Source organism: Gymnoscopelus microlampas (assembly GCF_963454915.1).
Source record: "Gymnoscopelus microlampas genome assembly, chromosome: 5".
Taxonomy (NCBI): Eukaryota; Metazoa; Chordata; class Actinopteri; order Myctophiformes; family Myctophidae; genus Gymnoscopelus; species Gymnoscopelus microlampas.
In genome coordinates, this window is record NC_139942.1 from 44,103,804 (window position 1) to 44,123,278 (window position 19,475).

Genomic DNA, 19,475 nt, shown 5'->3' on the forward strand with positions numbered 1-19,475 from the left:
TTTCGAAACTGTTTCTGTGTCAGGTCTCTCCTGGGTTAAAAGTGTTGCTCTCCTTACCTGGTATCAAATATGAATCTGTGTGTCCTGTGAAATTAAGCGTTTTGGATCCCAAAGGTGACGTTGACAAACTGTCTTTTTATTGAGGTTACAACAGTTACTCACTTTGCACTTTAACAGTGTAATCCAAATTATTATTGTTGTGAACTCAGTAAGGTGGTTGGTCACCATCACATATACTATAATCAAACACAAAACATTGTTGTATTGTCATATCTGGCCATGATGGGTGCTACCATGTATTTCCTGATAGAGTCTGTAAGCCTTGTTTTCTGCATGCACAGTATGTTTAAACAGTGAAAATGAGCACTTTATAACTACTGCACATTACGTACATTGTAATGGACACTTTTGTTTTAGGGTGGGATAAACTTGTGTTGTTTATCTATCTATCTATCTATCTGCTTTCTTTAATGATACTAAAAGCACTTTAGTACATTTAACTTTTATGAAAATCCTTAACTCGAACAACATCATGCCTATTCTGGGTGTGCATAATCATTTGCAGTAGGAGGTGTGCAGCTTTTTCATAAACGATTTCAAATAGGAAGTGCTCTCATTCAACAGCTTTTCCTGAACTACACACCATGAGGTTCCTTTTGTGTGCGAGTATTCTACTAACTTTAAATCAAGGTAAAACCTTCTAAAATTCACTCATACGCATTATAGATTTAATTAGATACAGTTAGCAGGGCACAATAAAGGCCAAATGCTAGGGCAGGAAGGCCATCAAATAAAATTAAATTTAGTCCATTGAAAGAATTAATTGAAATTAAGGGTTAAGGATGATTTTAAATGTAATATGTAGACTATCTGCAGTGAAATAAACACATTATGGTATTTACAATCTGAGTCAAGAGGAAGTCAAGTTTTTTAATATGATCTACAAGATGGAAACACTTTAGAGAGATAATTTGTTTCACAGTGTCGTGTATTAGCCTGTATGGCTTATAGTTATGAAACAGTATGCAAGTAGAAACGTAGAATAATACTAAAGAAATGTACTCTTGCTAAAGTATTATGAGTGTTGTGAACCAGGTGCTTGCATAGACAATCAAGGGGCTCTGCTAGGTGTGAGTGGCATTTACATTCTATTCTTAAGATGGTGCCATCAGGTCTAGCTCCCCCACAGCATTTGCCAAATGTTCAAAGGACATGAAGGGGTGTCTTGTCACCCACAGGGTGACCCACACCCCAAGAACTGTATTCAAATGTGAACTTACTGTATAAAGGTGACTGATATGTGACTTGCTACTAGTACTGGTGAGCCGTCAGGCTGCAGGCGGGGAGCTTATGCTCCCTGGCTCTCTGCTATGATGCTGTTGCTGTTGATGATTGCTGAATAAACCGAATCATGATACTATGTGGCATCCGCGTGCGGTTAGGGTTAGGGTTCGGGTTTGGTATAGGCTTAGTATTGGAAACGTCGGAGGCATGCGCTGTCGGAGGAATGCGCTGTCGGACTAACGTATTGCACCCCTTCTCCTCCACTACTTTAATATCTCAAACCAGCCTGGTAACCCGCATTTTGGGCCTCTTCTGACACGTCAACAGCAAACCAACTCAAATGGAAACCACACCTTTTCCTGTTCCTTATCTCACAATCTCACTTCAGTTAGACACTTCAGCACAGAATTAACCATTTATTGCAATACTACTGCATTCAGTTTGGCGGTGTGACTCTGCTCCTGTGATAGGCTACTATAGATTATCTGCACACGCATGACAACAACTTTCTGACACTCAACCAAAACAAAACTGAGATTATATTATTCGACGACAACACCGTCACATCCCCAAATATCCCGGACACTTAAAAAAAAAAAAAAAAAAACACCAAAAACCTTGGTGTAATCCTTGACAGGGCCTTCAAATTGGTCAAAAACATCAGTTACGTCGTCAAAGCTAGCTTCTTCCAACTCCGACTTCTTGTCAAAGTTAAGGCCTATCTACATAAATAACTCTAACTCTAACTCTAACTATCTATACTACAATTTCATTCTACAGTCATGCGCGAGAATGTCTGTTTGTACGTTTCCTCAGTGTTGGCAAAGTGGACGTTTGTAAGTTGCATCAGTGTTGCCAGATTGCGCGCGAGCAACAAGCAACCAGCTTCATGCAAAAACGCTGCGCTGCGCATTGCGCATGCGTGGACGCACTTTCCCTAACCAATTACACGCCACTTCACGCTTACAACTCCTCGACATGGCAACCCCGGCAACCCCCGCCCATCACCGAACGCCTACGGCCCCAGCCGAAACACCACGAAGCGGCGGCCATTGAAATCAGCGGACTTCGCCCGCTCGCTCCACACACACACATTCTTCCACTATGATCCTAACCCAGCCAGCAACAACAACAAAACAATATTATGGCCTACCCAATTTCTTTGAGGTAAACTGTGAAGAATAATATTGCAGGACTTCCGGTTTAGCGAGTAATGGAGTAGGACGCAGCTCGCGGGAGTCGCGGCCTACTGCGCCAGCAGAAGCCTCGGATCATGGTAGTGGCCCCTCTCCCCCAATCAACGTGCTTTCAGCACGAACGACAACAACAAATCTACCGGATGTACCATCTCAGAGTGTTATGTAACACGGAATGAATAGCTTAGCACTTCCGGTGGTTCCTTCACAATAAAGGTTGGAACAAATACACACAATATGCAATGAAATAATAATATGTTTCTTAAACTGTAAATTAATACATTCCTTTTTTAACTGTTTTAACTACTACTGAAATTACATTTATATGAAATAAATCACAACACCCCCCTATAATATTAAAAAAACAGCCGAAGGGGTCCGCCATGTTCCACAGGGGTCCGCGGACCCCCAGGGGGTCCGGGGACCCCCAGAAAAAAAAATAAATTAGAAAAAAAAAAAATCTTTTTTACTTTGCAATGAAATAATAATATGTGTTTCTTAAACTGTCCTGGCCTCACTTGACTGGCTCCATGTCAATTTTAGAATAGATTTTACGGTCCTTTTATTTGCTTTTACATCTCTAAACGGGCTAGCTCCGCTGTACCTCGCTGAGCTCCTAGGGCCCTATTCAGGCGCGAGTTTGCTTAAACAGCTAATTCCTGATTTAGGACTAGGCAAGAGGCGTTCCCCCGCAAATGTTGGTATTCTCTGGTAGGCCTACCCCCCTCACCCACCAAACACCTGCGCTACCCCTTACATTATGCATAGGTGTGGTTTGGGCGTTACACAAATCAAACCAATCACCGTGCCAGAAGCCATTGCCTTTAAGAGAAGACTGCGCTAGCCGTCATCCCCGATCCAATATATGCTCTCCTATCTCCCTGTCTGCACTGTTGCCTGGTCTGATTATTATAAGCCACATTGGGCTGGCTTTCCTTCTTTTATTTTATTTTATCCAAATACATTTTTATATTATTTTGTAGCCTATTGTGTTCACAATAACTTGTCATATAGACAGATCCGGAATAGTATATGAAAGCCATTTAAAATATTTATACTATTGGTACACACCGGCTGCTCCCAAATAATTCATTACATCATGTTGCGACAACGCTCCTACAGGCAGCCCTCCAGCTGGTTGACCACAGGGCTGGGCGGTGGTACACAGACATACAGTAGCATATGGCTCTAATAAATTGGCCAGTTTTAGGAAAGGTCTATATGTACTCACGTTGACTGTTATTGTTATATTTCCACCATTCTAATGGATTCCAGGGGTGTGTAAACATCTCTAAAGTAGCTCCATAGTTTCCTCTGAAGTGACGAAGTTAACTTAGGCTACATCCATATTGTCCCGTTATCTTTCATCATCCACCTTTGTTCAATAATCCCGAACAGAGCTACACTTTAAGTTTACATCAATCTCATAGCCTCTCAAACCCAGACACATGCTGCGATGCGTTTGTGCGTCGCCTACCTACCCAAAATAACAGACATACAAGCTATCAACGCGCTGCGTCATGTCGTGTCGACAGTTTACAGATCTGTTATTTTGGGCAGCATAAATGAGGCGCGATCGAGCAGCGCATGAGGCGTGCGCGCGCCACGGAGGAGCACTAAACCAAAAACATTACATTACGTGGTCAACAACATACTAGACATGTAACTTGCTTGGAGCTTTTAATGCAGTGGTTCTCAACCTGTGGGTCGAGACCACAATGGAGCTCCCAACGCCTGGTGAGCTTGTAGATCTGCTATTTTCACAATATTTATCTGTGGAACCGAGTCAAACAAAATGGGGGGGTCCCCAGTTCAAATATGGTTATTTTGGGGGAGGCGATGGCCTGAAAAGATTTACGTGGGGAATATAATAATAATATAATATATATAATATATATTCACCGCAGCTGGGTTTAACGAGACAGCAGCCAAAATGTAAATCACAGATGATCGATCATCTTTAAAAAAAATGTAAGTGCTTAAGATTTTAGCCCAAACCCAACGGGACCCGACCTGGCCCGTCTGCACCGGCTGACCGGGTCCAAATGTGTCGGGCTTTGGGTCTTTTTTTTAATCGAAATAAATTCATATTATTAATTAATTTGTAGCGTATTGTGTTCACAATAAGCAACTTGTCATATTAGTAAGATCCCCAAGCGTATATGAAAGCCATTTAAAATATTTAATACAATTCTTACACAGCTGTAGGGGGCTAATTAATCACAGCAGTGCAAAAGTAGGTCAAATCAATCAATCAGCCTGCTGTTTTCTGTCACTGCGCAGCCCTCTTTAAAGTTTAAACCAACATAAATGGATCTTATAGAATGGATCTTCAGACAAATTGGATTATTTCTTCAAATGAGAAGAGCACAGGCAGCGGCCAGTACAGGCAACATTGGATGTGATTTCTCCATGCAACTCTTTCCCATCAAACAAAGTAATCCAAACTTATCTTACTTAACCATATTTTGTACTGCTTATTTTGCTTGTTAAAAGCATGATTTTAAGACATGACAGCAATATGGAAAAAATGAAAATATCTCAATTTAAAATATATTTCATAGAATAACCCAATATATTTTTTTAAATGGTTATAGGGGCAGTGTATATATTTATATAGCCTATTTGCTCCATGCTGTTTTTTAAATAAAATATAGACTGTTGGAATAGGGTAGAATGACTCCTGTTCTTAACAAATTACCAAGATTTAATGAGAAAAAAGCCTTCTTTAGAAAAATGACTGACGGGCTGGTCTGGCCCTAATTTGTCAATTATTAGTCGAGCCAGGCTGAAATATTTAGGGGCTATGAAAGCTAGTTTGAAGTGCTCATGTGGCCTTATAGTCGCTTCTTTTTGTTTTCATAGACCTGTGGTTGCTTATTTCTCGCCAAGGCTGGCAACACGGCTCATGGTCCAACGCACAAAGCCATTGCAGTGTCTGCGTGCACTTGGCGGGTGCTTTTAGAACCCACTGTCCCCCCTCCCAAAGCCGGACATATGTGTGTGTGCAGAATGGCAACTTGGGGGATATAGCAACAACACGCCCACGGGCACGCCTCCACGCGCAAATAACGGTGTCGGCATAATGGGTGACGGGTAGAGCGGGTGCTAGAATAACATATTGGGGCAGCGCAGCTCCATTTTCCGTATTTAACAGGTTTAGGGTAGGGTTGCGGCTGGCGGAGGTGCCACAGAATAGGGGCCCTAGAACCATACACCCCAGCCAGGGCTCTGAGGTCTGCCAATCAGTCGTTACTGGTCGTTCCAAAGACTAGTAAAAAGACCAGGGGTGCCCCCCACTCTCTGGAACAACCTGCCTCCCCCCATCCGATCTACCCAGTCCATTGAGGTTTTCAGATCCCTACTTAAAACCCACCTATTCCCTTTGGCTTTTAATTGCACTTGATCCTCTAATGTGTTTTAACAATGTACATATTTGTCTGTGCGCCGATGGGCACTTGTTGATGCTTTGTTTGTCTCAACCTTGTACAGCACTTTGGTCAGCTTCTGTTGTTTTAAATGTGCTTTTTTAATTAAGTTTGATTTGACCTCAAAAAAGAGCTCATAGTCTACACCAAATGTTTTTGCAACTGGTTTCCAGAATATTTATATGTGTTTTACACTTTCAGTATAACATTAGATTTGCAATATAATGTTTATAATGCTTCCTAATAATTAATTTCCAGTGGCCTCCAGTGATGTGAAACAAGAGCATGTTCTGATGGGAAAGGATGTACATCTCCTCATCCCGACACCTGACCTGATACAAGACGCTCGCAGACTTACGTGGAAATACAACAAAACTGATATACTAGAATACACTTTCAGAGGAAACACTGAATTCACCCATCCAACTTACAGAGGAAGGGTTACATCTAAGAAAGATTATTCTTTGTTATTGAAAAATCTGACAAAATCTGACATTGGACTTTACCAAGCAGTCTTGTCTAAAGATGATCACGTACCTATTGCAAAGTACAATGTGACAGTTGAAGGTAGGTTTCTTAATGTAATCTACAAAATGGACACATTTCTCTTCTCTTTACTTTCATATGTAATACGTTGATTCATTTGTCATGTTTTAATGTTCTCTGTTCCTTAATGTTTCCCTGCCAAGAAGGTCAATGACTGCTGTTTTTTATCTTTGCACCAGTTGGTTCAAAACAAAGTATCTGTATGGAAGGATTACCATGTAGGCCTACTGTGCACCTTCATGCTCCCTGGAGAATGAACCCAACTCATTTTGGTGACCCCATATCTTTCCACTCGCAGCAGAACCACCCTGTTACAAATCGCTCATATTCACTATGTAAGGAATGGGTCAGCAAAACTGCTAACGTGTTTGGAACACACTAGATAGTGTATCCCACAATCCCACGTGTCTGTTCTGCTGTAATGGACCACCCAACAAAAGGGCTGACACAGATGCAGTGATGTTTCTGGGCCCAAAAAACATTCCATATCAACATTTTAAGATGCAAACCATGTTGAAAGTAATAAATATGTACATATTACAAATAAGCGCATAATATATATATATATATTAAATATAAAATGTATTACTCATTTTGACATAACATTTAGCCAGTGGTGTGTCCAGGGGGTCACCCGAGGTGCCACCCCATTACACGCTGGAGTAAACACGCAGGAGTGTACCTGGGTGCTCTCTGATCGTTCCGATACACAGAGTGCTCAGAACATTGATGTTTGAAAATTCTGAGCATTGCTTTACACCAGGGCTATTCAATGAAATTGTTCAGGGGGCCACATTGTCATAAACCCAAGGGGAAGGGGGCCGGACCACCCCCCCTCCCCTAAGCTATTTTACACTGACCGCTCTGAGTGAAAAGCCATGTTTTCCTAGCATCTGAACTATCTCTATCCATTTGTTTTCAGACATTTATCACAAGGCATCAGTGATGCTCTCTATCTGTCAGGGCTTTTAGGCTTCTGGTTTGAAGGTGCACAGGCACACTTGGCCAACAACTATGTAGTGAAGTTACAGTGAAGTTAGTGAACAGTTAGTGAAGTTCCTGATGTAGGCGCGTCAATCAATTGCTATGCTATTTGCTGGGGCGGCAGTGGCTAAGGAGTGGGCACTTGGGCCCCTATTCTCAGTGAACTTTGAACAAACCGCTAGTTACGGATTGCGGACTAGGCAAGAGGCGTTGCCCCGCAAAATTTGGTATTCTGTGGTACTCCCCCCCCCCCCGCAAAACACCTGCGCTACCCGTTACATTATGCATAGGTGTGGTTTGGGCGTTACAATGATAAAACCAATCACCGTGCCAGAAGCCATTGCCTTTAAGAGAAGACTGCGCTAGCCGTCATCCCCGATCCAATATATGCTCTAGCCTTTCTCCCCCTCTGCACTGTTGCCTGGTCTGATTATTATAAGCCACATTGGGCTTGTTTTCCTTCTTTTTTATTTTATTTATCCAAATACATTTTTATATTAATTTCTAGCCTATTGTGTTAACAATAAGCGTGTCATATTAGTCAGATCCGGAATAGTATTATGAAACTTAAAGCCATTTAAAATATTTATACTATTGGTACACACCGGCTGCTCCCAAATAATTAATTACATCATGTTGCCACAACGCTCCTACAGGCACCCATGGACCTCCAGCTGGTCGACCACAGGGCTGGGCGGTGATACACTGACATACAGTAGCACATGGGTATAATAAATGGGACAGTTTTAGGAAAGGTGAGGTCTGTACTCACTTTGGCTGTTATTGTTCTATTTCCACCATTCTAATGGATTCCAGGGGTGTGTAAACAGGGGTGTGAAGTTGCTCCATAGTTTCCTCTGAAGTGACGCAGTTAAAGTTAACTTATACATCCATATTGTCCCCGTTATCTTTCATCATCCACCTTTGTTCAGTAATCCCGAACAGAGCTACACTTTAAGTTTACATCAATCATAGCCTCTCAAACCCAGACACATTGCTGCGAACCGCGGTTTGGGTGGGTTCGGGTGAATCAAATATAATTATTAATTAATATCGGATATACCGCGGGTGAAATATTGCGGTAAATTAATGACATCTAATAGCCTAAATCTATCCATAAAATAGCTAAATCTCTGCGTGCTTGTGTCTGTGTGAGTGTGTAGAGCAGTGTGCGATGCGATGACAAAATGCATTGATTTAGCCTGGAATGTCGGTGCATCTTTTTTCTTTTTTTTTTAACCGGTGCTATAGCAGTGTGCTCTGTATGTTGGATGCAGTGGTGGAAAAATAACTCAAATTCTTTACTTAAGTAAAAGTACCGATACTGCAATATAGAAATACTCTGTTACAAGTAAAAGTCCAGAATTCAAAATTTACTTGAGTAAAAGTACAAAAGTATTGGCATCAAAATGTACTTAAAGTATCAAAAGTAAAAGTACTAAAATATTTGAAAATAGCAGATCTACAAGCTCTCAACACGTCCACCGTTGAGAGCTTGTAGATCGGCTATTTTCACAATATTTGTCTGTGGAACCGAGTCAAACAAAATGGGGGGGGGTCCCCAGTTCAAATATGGTTATTTTGGGGGGTCGATGGCCTGAAAAGATTGAGAACCTTTAACAGTAAACATGAACGTAGCGTTTACGTGGGGAATATAATAATAATAATATAATATATATAATATAATAATATTCACCCGCAGCATGGGTTTAACGAGACAGCAGCCAAAATGAAAATCACACTAGATGATCCGATCATCTTATAAAAAATGTAAGTGCTTAAGATTTTAGCCCAAACCCAACGGACCCGACCCGGCCCGTCGGCACCGGCTGGGCCGGGTCGACGTTTTTTTTTAATCCAAATAAATTCATATATTAATTAATTTGTAGCGTATTGTGGTCCCAATAAGCAACGGCTTTCCAAGAGTATATGAAAGCCATTTAAAATAGTTATACTCTTACACAGTTGTTGCCAAATAATTAATCATCAGGGCAGAAGCGCAAAAGTAGGTCAAATCAATCAATCAGCCAGCTGTTTTCTCTCACTGCGCGGCACTCTTTAAAGTTTAAACCAACATGACATATAGAATGGATCTTCAGACAAATTGGATTATTTCCTCAAATGACAAGAGCAGGCAGCGGGCAGTACGAGATAACATTGGATGTCAATTCAATTCAATTCAATTTTATTATCACAACAAGTTGTCTCAAGACACTTTACATGTAGAGAAGAGACCCGACAATCCCACCCTGAACAAGCAATTTTTGCGACAGTGGCAACGAAAAACTCCCTGTTTCCCATCAAACAAAGTAATCCGAACTGTTTTGTACTGCTTATTTTGCTTGCTGAAAGCATGATTTTATTAAGACATGACAGCAATATGGAAAAAAAGAAAATATCTCAATTAAAAGTATATTATAATAACCGAATATCATTCTTAAAATGGTTATGGGGCAGTGTATCTATTTATATAGCACTTATATAGGGTGGAATGACTCCTGTTCTTAACGAATTACCAAGATTTAATGCAGCAATTAAGCTTCTTTAGAAAAATGACTGACGGGCTGGGCTGGGTCTAATTTGTCAATTATTAGTTGAGCCGGGCTAAAATATTTAGGGGATATGAAAGCTCTAGTTAGTAGTTTGAAGTGCTCATGTGGCCTTATAGTTGCTTCTTTTTGTTTTCATAGACCTGCGGTTGCTTATTTATCGCCAAGGCTGCATGGCAACAGGGCTCATGGTCCAACGCACAAAGCCATTGCAGTGTCTGTGTGCACTTGGCGGGTGGTTTCAGAAACGGGCGGGTGCTTTTAGAATGCACTATCCCCCCCCCCCCAAAGCCGTACCCATGTGTGTCTGCAGAATGGCAATGTGGGTGATATAGCAACAACAACGCCCACGGCCACACCTCCACGCGCAACTAACGGCGTCGGCATAATGGGGGACGGGTAGCGCAGGTGCCAGCAGGTGCTAGAATAACATATTGGGGCCGCGCAGCTCCATTTTCCGTATTTAACGATAGTTAGGGGCGGGCAAATTGACCGAGAATGGGGCCCTTGGGGTATAATCCCCATCAAATATTAACATTGATCAACATTACTTTACTGTCTTTTAAAATGAAACCCTTCATATCTTTCTCCAGATGCAGTGTCCCCAGTAAATATGACAGTGTCCTTCAGCCCTGATTCCTGTAACCTGACAGTGACCTGCAGCACCAAGGACTCTTCTGTCACAAACACTTTTACATGTGACAACACCCAACACTGCTCTAAGCAGGGAGGAGAAAGTTCAGAGGTCAAGACCTCTACTGGTCTCCTCTCTCTCTACATGTCTGACAAGTCAGTCATCTGTAGCCATAGCAACCTGGTCAGCTGGAGCAATGACACAAACACAACACCTTTGTGTCAGCTGGATTCAGGTAGAACATGTTTCATGTCATGTCTTATCTCCGCCAGGCTGAAGGCAGGGTGAAGCACACTGCGTGTGTGTGTGTGTGTGTGTGTGTGCGCGTGCGTGCGTGCGTGCGGGCCTGTCTGTCTGTCTGTCTGTCTGTCTGTCTGTCTGTAGCTAATGCAAACTACCACAACGAGCACGAAAACGTACATGTTTAGTGTCTCCCAGCATAGCGAATTGGCTGGTGCCACCAATGCAATAGGCTATAATCTGGCCCAGATCATTAACTATTTTTGAATGTGAGTGATGTGTTGAATTTGGATGGATTTTGATTGTAAGCCGTATGCGTGCGTTGCAAACCCACCTATATATATAGTACATCAAACTACTTGTACTGCGTTTTTTCACTGCACCAAATTGCACTGGGTGTAAGATCATAGGAGTCTAAAGCTACAGTGTACACCCACTCCAAACAAAGTGCTTTGAACCACCTGACATTGCCATCCTTACAGCCTTGCACTCTCACAAGTAATTATTATTAGTACCAGAAATTGAATTTATAATTGGATATTCACTGGAGAAATTAGACATAAACAACAGCAAAAGATTTGAAGTGAAGGTTATGGTTGAAATAAAGTACTGTAATAATATTTTAACTAGAAAACTAGACAAGTGCACTCCTCTGGGCACAAATCTCTGGCAGGACAGATTTGCTACCTCGGGCCTGCACATTTTGTAAGTCAATCATAGCCAATCGGAATGGAATATAATACATCTCTGGCACAATTGGATGAAACCTATATGGAGTTCCATGATCCAAGGAATCCAGGGCGAAAACATGTGCCTCTGTAGGTCAAAGAACAGAGAAGCTCTAGCAAGCTCATCATCACTGTAAAGCATATTTACTAGATGGCTAAGCCTTGTAGCAAAATACAGAATGTCCATCCAAAGACCACCCTCCTGTTTACTGTGGAATATGATGTCCCGAGTAGTGTGCCTATGTAAGCCAGTCCACTGTCTTACCAAATGTCCAGTTTTATCATTCAAATCACATTTGTGAAATATGTGCGCACACATGCACGCTTGCGCATGCTCACAAACACACACACACACACACACACACACACACACACTCGCACACACACTCGCACACACACTCGCGCACACACACACACGCACGCACGCGCGCACGCACGCACGCACGCACGCACGCACGCACGCACGCACGCACGCACGCACGCACGCACGCACGCACGCACACACACACACACACACACACACACACACACACACACACACACACACACACACACACACACACACACACACACACACACACACACACACACATACTGTATATGGGCACATACAATAAGAAGTTAGCATACAACATCTATACACTTTTCTTTCTTTTGTTCACAGGTGTTAGCAACGATGACAGGTCACATATTATTGTCATATCTGTGGTGGTGTGCATAGCTGTCATAGCTGCCTTATGTGGAGCTGCTGTCATTGCTGCCAGAAAATGTAAGTTCCAGTCGGTTCTGTACTTTTACCATTTTAATATTAAAGGATATCATTAACAAATCCTATATGAGGGTTAAGGTCTTGGTGAGTGTATGCCAGTGTTTAGAAGATTTCCCTTTTCTCCATAATCTTGTAATTACGGTGTAAATCTAGTAACTCAAATCGTCACAGGAATCTTTTGCCTGGAGAGGTCCGTCCTGCCACAAGGGACAACAGTTCCCACCTAGACGTCTCCATGCAAAGGAATCTGGTGTTTTAACAATTGATTTATTTAGTTGAGAAAGGTGTTTTCATTAGAGACTTGTGAGACAAACATAGACTTGTCACAGAATGTTTGTAGTTTTTTTCACCAGTGATTATTGGGAAAACAAAGTAAAGGTTGTAACGCTATCATTTCTTGATGGTGAAACAAGTAATAACATCAATAACTTCTTTAGTTGACACTCCTCCAACATGGTGGCATGTCCCCTTAAACACTCTCTAAACCTTCAATGATGAGTCTCAGTGCTATGTCTGACACTGGAATTTATCCATATTATGTTTTCTGCTGATAAAAGTGTAGAGTTGACTCTTTAGAGAAGAAAACACTAAGAGGCTGTGTCCACCCAGGCGTTTTTTTCCTGAGTGCAGGGTATGTTTTGAATTGTTTTCAATGTGAGCGCCGTGTATTCGGTTGAATTAAAGATATCAGGTATTAAGAATTGATTTTAGCCTACCACTGATTTTTAAGGTAATATAGGTGCCAAATACAACGTGCCAGATACAACATATGCTGATGTTAAGGTAAGACTCAATTTTTACCACTTTCTGAGCTTGGCAAGTTGCACTGGGAAACATTTTTAAGTGCTTAAAATATTAGTTTATGGTACAGAAAATTAACAAGTAAGTTAAAGGGATATTTCACTTTCAAACATGGTTGGGTTGATTTTAATGTCTACTTGGACTTTTGTTAACACCCCAGACAGTTTTTAAGTTGCTTGATTCAGTATTTAGATATTTGATATCCGTTTGATCAGACACGCCCCCTTCCTATACAAACCCATTGTAACCTCAAACTCAATTTTAGCCATGTTAGATTCATTGAAAACACCCGTTCTTGGTTCTGGTGACTGATATTGTCCTTCTATGCCTGAGGAGACCATGTTTTTCAATTACTTTTTTCTTTTATATTATTTTTTCATTTTCCCAAACAAATATAAAAAAATGAATGAAAAAAGTAATTGAAAAAACACGGTCTCCTCATGCATTAGAAGGACAATATCAAGTCAAGTCAAGTCTCGTCGCTCAGTGGTCCTTCTGGTCGATCTTCTGGCCCCACAGTGGTGGAATGAACTCCCCACTGATGTCAGGACAGTAGAGTCACTGCCCATCTTTTGCTGCATGCTGAAAACCCACCTCTTCACAGGAAACACTACCCTTCCTCTTTGCCTTGCCTACTTGTTGTACAAAGTGCTGTACAGCATGATAAAAACAACATAAAAAATAAACAGCATTGCAGAACATTTCAAAAACAGCAAAAGCTAAAACAATGACAGACCACAAGATAAGAGCATGGGGGGGGGGGGGGGGGGGTGCATAGGGGATGCAGGCTGGATGGAGAACATCTAGGGTGGATCAAAAGCTAGGGAGAAGAGGTGTGTTTTGAGTCGGGATTTGTCGATTTGAAAGTGTCCAGGGAGGGGGCGAACCTAACAGTGGATGGAAGGCTGTTCCACAGTTTTGGGCCAACTACGGAAAAGGACTCAGTTGCCTTTTTGCCTCAACCAGTCAGAGGATCTCAATGGCCGGGTGCTGTCCGGGGGGCCCAGTAGTTTAGTGATGTAGAGTGGTGCTAGACACTTAGTGCTTTAAAAACAAATAAAAGGACATGTGTTTTCAATGAATCTAATATGGTTAAAATGGAGTGAAATGAAGTTACAATGGGTTTGTATGGGAAGGGGGCGTGTCTGTTAAGATGAATATTCAAAATGTATATCAAGTCAATTTTATTTATAAAGCACGTTTAAAAACAACCAGGTTGACCAAAGCTGATGTTCCTCCCGGGGAAGGGCTGTCCGCACCTAGACCTGGCCACAGTCGCGTAACGAGGCAACAGCGTGCCCCGACGCGAGGTGGTCACAGCGGGCCCTCATGAACGCGCATGCACACGCGTGCGAAAATTTTGCGGTTATTTAGTGGTTTCTGATACTTTTTTCGCGGGTTTGTGACAGATTTCGGGTACATAAACAACGGTTTTGTAACAATGTTAAGGGGCACACCCAGGTTTATTTTCTAATTCATAAATATTTTTTTTATATCTTAATTTTATTTTATTTTTCTGGGTGGGGAAGTGCCCCTAACGTCATGGGCCCCAACGCAACCGCGTTGTCTGCGTGACGGTAGTTACGCCCCTGCCTGGCCATCACCATTGATAATGCTGTGGTGACGTCAACTCGGACTGTGAGGAATCTGGGTGTGACAATGGACGACCAACTGTCGCTCGGCAAACATCGCATCGGTGACACAGTCCTGCAGATTCCTCCTCTACAACATCAAGAGGATTCGCCCCTTCCTCACTGAGAAGGCAGCGCAGGTGCTCATCCAGGCTCTTGTCATCTCCTGCCTGGACTACTGCAACTCCTTCCTTGCTGGTGCCCCGGCGTCTGCCATCAGACCTCTAGAGCTTGTTCAGAAAGCTGCAGCTCGTCTGGTGTTCAACCCCCCAAGTTCTCCCACACAACTATCCTTCTCCGTTCTCTACACTGGCTCCCCGTAGCGGCTCGCATCCAGTTTAAGACCCTGGTGCTAGCCTATAGGGCAGTGAAAGGAACAGCTCCTTGTTACCTCCAGGTTATGGTCAAGGCTTACACCCCTGCCTGACCACTTCGGTTTGCCGCCTCGGAGCGACTGGTTGCCTCGTCGCTCAGTGGTCCTTCTGGTCGATCTTTAGGCCCCACAGGGGTGAAATGAACTCCCCACTGATGTCAGGACTGCAGAGTCACTGCCCATCTTTTGCCGCATGCTGAAAACCCACCTCTTCAGGAAACACTACCCTTCCTCTTTGCCTTGCCTACTTGTTGTCAATTAGTTGTACGAGCTCTTGTCTTATTGGATCTTGTTTATTCAAAACATTTATTTGTTTTAGCTCTTGCTCATTTGATGTTCCTATTTGTCTCATCTGTTTAAGAAAGTAGGTGGCTGATGTATTGCACTTTTAGCTTAGCGCTACACTGTACCTACAGTACACTGTACTGTAGGTATACTCTTAGTTGCTTGTTTTAGAAGAGAATGCGCTTAAAACTTCTGGTGATTAGTTGTTTCCTTGCCTACCTATGTTGAATGCACTTATTGTAAGTCGCTTTGAATAAAAGCGTCGGCTAAATGACTGTAATGTAATGTAATATGCAAATACTGAATCAAGAAACTTAAAAACTGTCTGGGTGTTCACAAAAGCCAACGATTAGACGTTAAAATGACCCCAAACATGTTTGAAAGTGAAATATCCCTTTAATGCACAGGTTAGTTATGACGCTGTAATAAATAAATGATCATAAACTTTATACTGTAGATAAAAAAGAAAATAAAACCGTGTTTTGCTCTGGTTTCAGACCAGTGATCCAGCGATGACTAATGCAGACAGTGCTAATGCTCAGCACCCTGAGACCGTCTACAGTATGGTCCAGCATCACACCGGCCCTGCTCCTACGGCCACCACTGAGACCAGAAACACCACGGCCACGACCCCTGAGACCCTGTATTCTCAGGTTAAAAAGACTGAACAGTCAACTAATTGACGAGATATGACAAGAGATCCATGTACATGTATGTGCAGTATGTGTTTACTGTGCAGTGTGTGTACATTTATTTACAAAGTGCAGTAACTACGTTTTTGGACATACCAACTTATTTGTGTATCCCAAAGGTCAAATTAGCCTTCGTGATTTTGGGGGGGGATAAACAATTACCTCAGATATACAATTAGCGTAATATCACTTATATTCCGATAACTCGATTGGCTGACCAGTTGAAGCACTTTTAAACCCATTTATCAGCTATTTTTTCTTTCGTAGTTACTGCACTTTGGCTTTGTTTGTATCTCTATGTGTGTATGTATATTTACATTCTGTGCAGTGTGTTGTTTGTGTCTGCAACAGGGCAGGAATTTCAAGAATTTCAAAGAGGCCCTGGAAAGCCATGGCCAAAATGCCCCCTCAGTTTGGCCTTATATGCCCTTAAAAAATCACACCCAGTGTGAGTAAGCGGTGCCTACTCTGTTTGATGAGTGTGTGCTGTCATTCAGTTGGTACAAATCAATTTGATGTGTGGGCGCTGGCATTCAAACTGGTATTGAGGCGGTACTAAAAGAGTATTTGTAGTAGTATTATTTACTCATTTGAAGTACTACTGAGTATTTTTACTCAATGTAAGTACTCTTAAGTATTGTTACTCAATGTATTTACTTGAAAGTATTTTTAATCACTTTATTGACTTTAAAGTTTTTTTTTAACTATAAAGTATTTTTACTCAATTTAAGTACTCTGAAGTATTTTTACTCAAGGTATTTACTTTTAAATATTTACGTGTGTGCAGTGCCGACTTGTGTGCGTGTGTGTGTGTGTGTGTGTGTGTTGAAGTGGCGCATGTGTTGCTTCTTTGCCGTGCTCAGACATACGGACGGACGGACAGACGGACACACGGTCAAGTGTGTGTGTGTGTGCGTGTGTGCGTGTGTTCGTGTGCGCACGTGTGCAGTGTTGGCTTGTGTGTGTGTGTGTGTGTGTGTGTGTGTGTGTGTGTGTGTGTGTGTGTGTGTGTGTGTGTGTGTGTGTGTGTGTGTGTGTGTGTGTGTGTGTGTGTTTGTGTTGAAGTGGCGCATGTGTTGCTTCTTTGCCGTGCTTAGACATGGGGTTCTCCTTCCATTCCGACATCTCGCCACTCCGACTAGTGGCTTCCGCGTGCGGTTAGGGTTAGGGTTAGGGTTAGGTATAGGGTTCGTCAACGTCGGAAAGGCAACATGTCGGAAAGGCGAAATGCACCCCTTAGACATACGGACGGACGGACGGACGGACGGACACACGGTCAAGTGTGTGTGTGTGTGTGCGTGTGTTCGTGTGCGCACGTGTGCAGTGTTGGCTTGTGTGTGTGTGTGTGTGTGTGTGTGTGTGTGTGTTTGTGTTGAAGTGGCGCATGTGTTGCTTCTTTGCCGTGCTCAAACCTACGGACGGACGGACGGACGGACGGACACACACACACGGTCAAATGTAGAGCGGCTGGCACCGCTAACAAAGTATAGGTCTATGCCCTGAGGCCCACAGTGGCCTTGATGCCCCGCCTACACTGTATCAGATGATTTCATCGTCTTCTCCTCTGCCTCTTTCCTGGCCATATGGTTTTTAGATACCAGTGTTATGACCCTAGGGTCAAATGTATATTCCGTGTGTGTGTGTGTGTGTGTGTGTGTGTGTGTGTGTGTGTGTGTGTGTGTGTGTGTGTGTGTGTGTGTGTGCACGTGTGTGTGAGTGACTGATTGAGTACCATCTGGTGTGAATGGTGAATGAGTGGTGGCTGAGTGTCTGGCTGATTACTAGGTGGAGCCTGCTGGTGATTGGCTCCTGTGACCAGGCTGGGGACTATAAAAATGGCTGTCCTTATACAATTTGCCTAGCCATGCTCTAAACACCAGCATTCTGTTGTTATAATGTTCATGGGTAAATATTTGTGTGGAGTTGTGGGTGATCGCTTTTGTGTCATCAGTTTGTCTTCTATTTTGTAGTCAAGCTTTTTTATGATTCCACCCTGAGGTAATGTGCACTTTGCTATGACTTATTTTAAATTATGAAATAAATCCTTAATGCTTGGGATTTTAAACCTGTTTGGCTTGGCTGTTTGTGGACTGGGAAGGAGGGAGTCCATTATGTTACACCCAGAGACCGCTAGCCTGGGTCGTAACAACCAGTATCTTTTGAATAGATTCAAAATTCTTAACTCCCCCTGACTCCCCATCTTCAAACAAGAAAATTGACTTTTATTAGTCCAGGGCTGAGAAAGCATGTATACACTTTTAACTCAGGATTTTGTACAAATATTGGTAATTTGTAAATAGTTATACATTGAAATACCAGCTTATTTATTTCACAGATAGATGGATACCTTCACTCCCTTTGACGTCGGGCAGGGTTACTCTGTTACATTAATCAGTTCACTTTGAACCTCGGCGCACGACAGTGTCATGCACCCCACATAGATGATCTACAAGCCCACAATCCGCGCTATGGTGTGGCCTTGTAGTTCGGCTATGTTTGGCATGTGAAACCGGTGTACGACATAGCACAAATCAGGCATAAGTCCGTTATACTTGCTCAAATGGGCTCAAATACATCTCTGTCATGCTTGTGGCTTATACATCCTGTAGGACGCTTAGGACATCTGATGCTGGCCTACTGGTATCCCAAGAGTTTGAATAAAACAAGGTGAAGCAGCATTTTATTAGCAACACAGAATAACCTCCCAGATGATATTAGATACTGACCCTAACCCTAGCCCAGACTCACTTTTAAGTCAAAGCTAAAAACATTTAATTATTTCATTGCCTGCTCTAATGGCAAAAACATATTTCAGCTTACATTTGAAATAGTCTTAATTTTAATTGTTTATAATGATAACACATCCGTTGTTATTGTTGTGGTTATTATTATTATGTTTTTGTGCATTTAAAAGTGTGTTTGTTTTACACTTATTTACATTTCACCATTGCTGTATTTTTATTACTCTGTGAAGCACTTTGGATTGCCTCAACGTATGAAATCCACAAATAAGGATTTCTTGCCATGCCTATGTTCGTACAGTATGTGCAAAATAAATTAATGGACGCATCATCATATTCATGAACTTTATGTTGTAGGACTGCTCCAGAATGAGAAATCTAATGTCATTAGTGTTACATGAGTGTAATTAGGTGGAACAACAGCTTTTATTAGTTTGTTCTGTTTTTGTCAGTTTACATTAGGTTAGATATTTGTATTTTTGGTTTCCTTTTGTTAGGTAAGAATAGGCTTAGTTTTGTATTTAAGGCTTGATGGTCACACCCTGAGATAATGTGTACATGCTTTATCTGAATTACAAAATAAATCCTTGTTTC

At 42.1% G+C, this 19,475-nt stretch overlaps 1 protein-coding gene across 2 annotated transcripts in view; it reads left to right on the forward strand.

Moving 5' to 3' along the window:
• Nucleotides 1–19,475, forward strand: part of LOC311045885 (uncharacterized protein) — a 37,936-nt gene extending 18,461 nt beyond the window's left edge. The window contains exons 5-8 of one of the 2 annotated variants that reach the window (XM_084057950.1): nt 10,581–10,856; nt 12,254–12,358; nt 13,089–13,141; nt 15,946–19,475. In XM_084057950.1, the coding sequence (XP_083914076.1) occupies nt 10,581–10,856; nt 12,254–12,358; nt 13,089–13,141; nt 15,946–16,131 (620 nt within the window). In that variant the 3' untranslated portion in view covers nt 16,132–19,475. The remainder of the gene's footprint in view (nt 1–10,580; nt 10,857–12,253; nt 12,359–13,088; nt 13,142–15,945) is intronic. The other variant, XM_084057951.1, reaches the window with a different exon arrangement.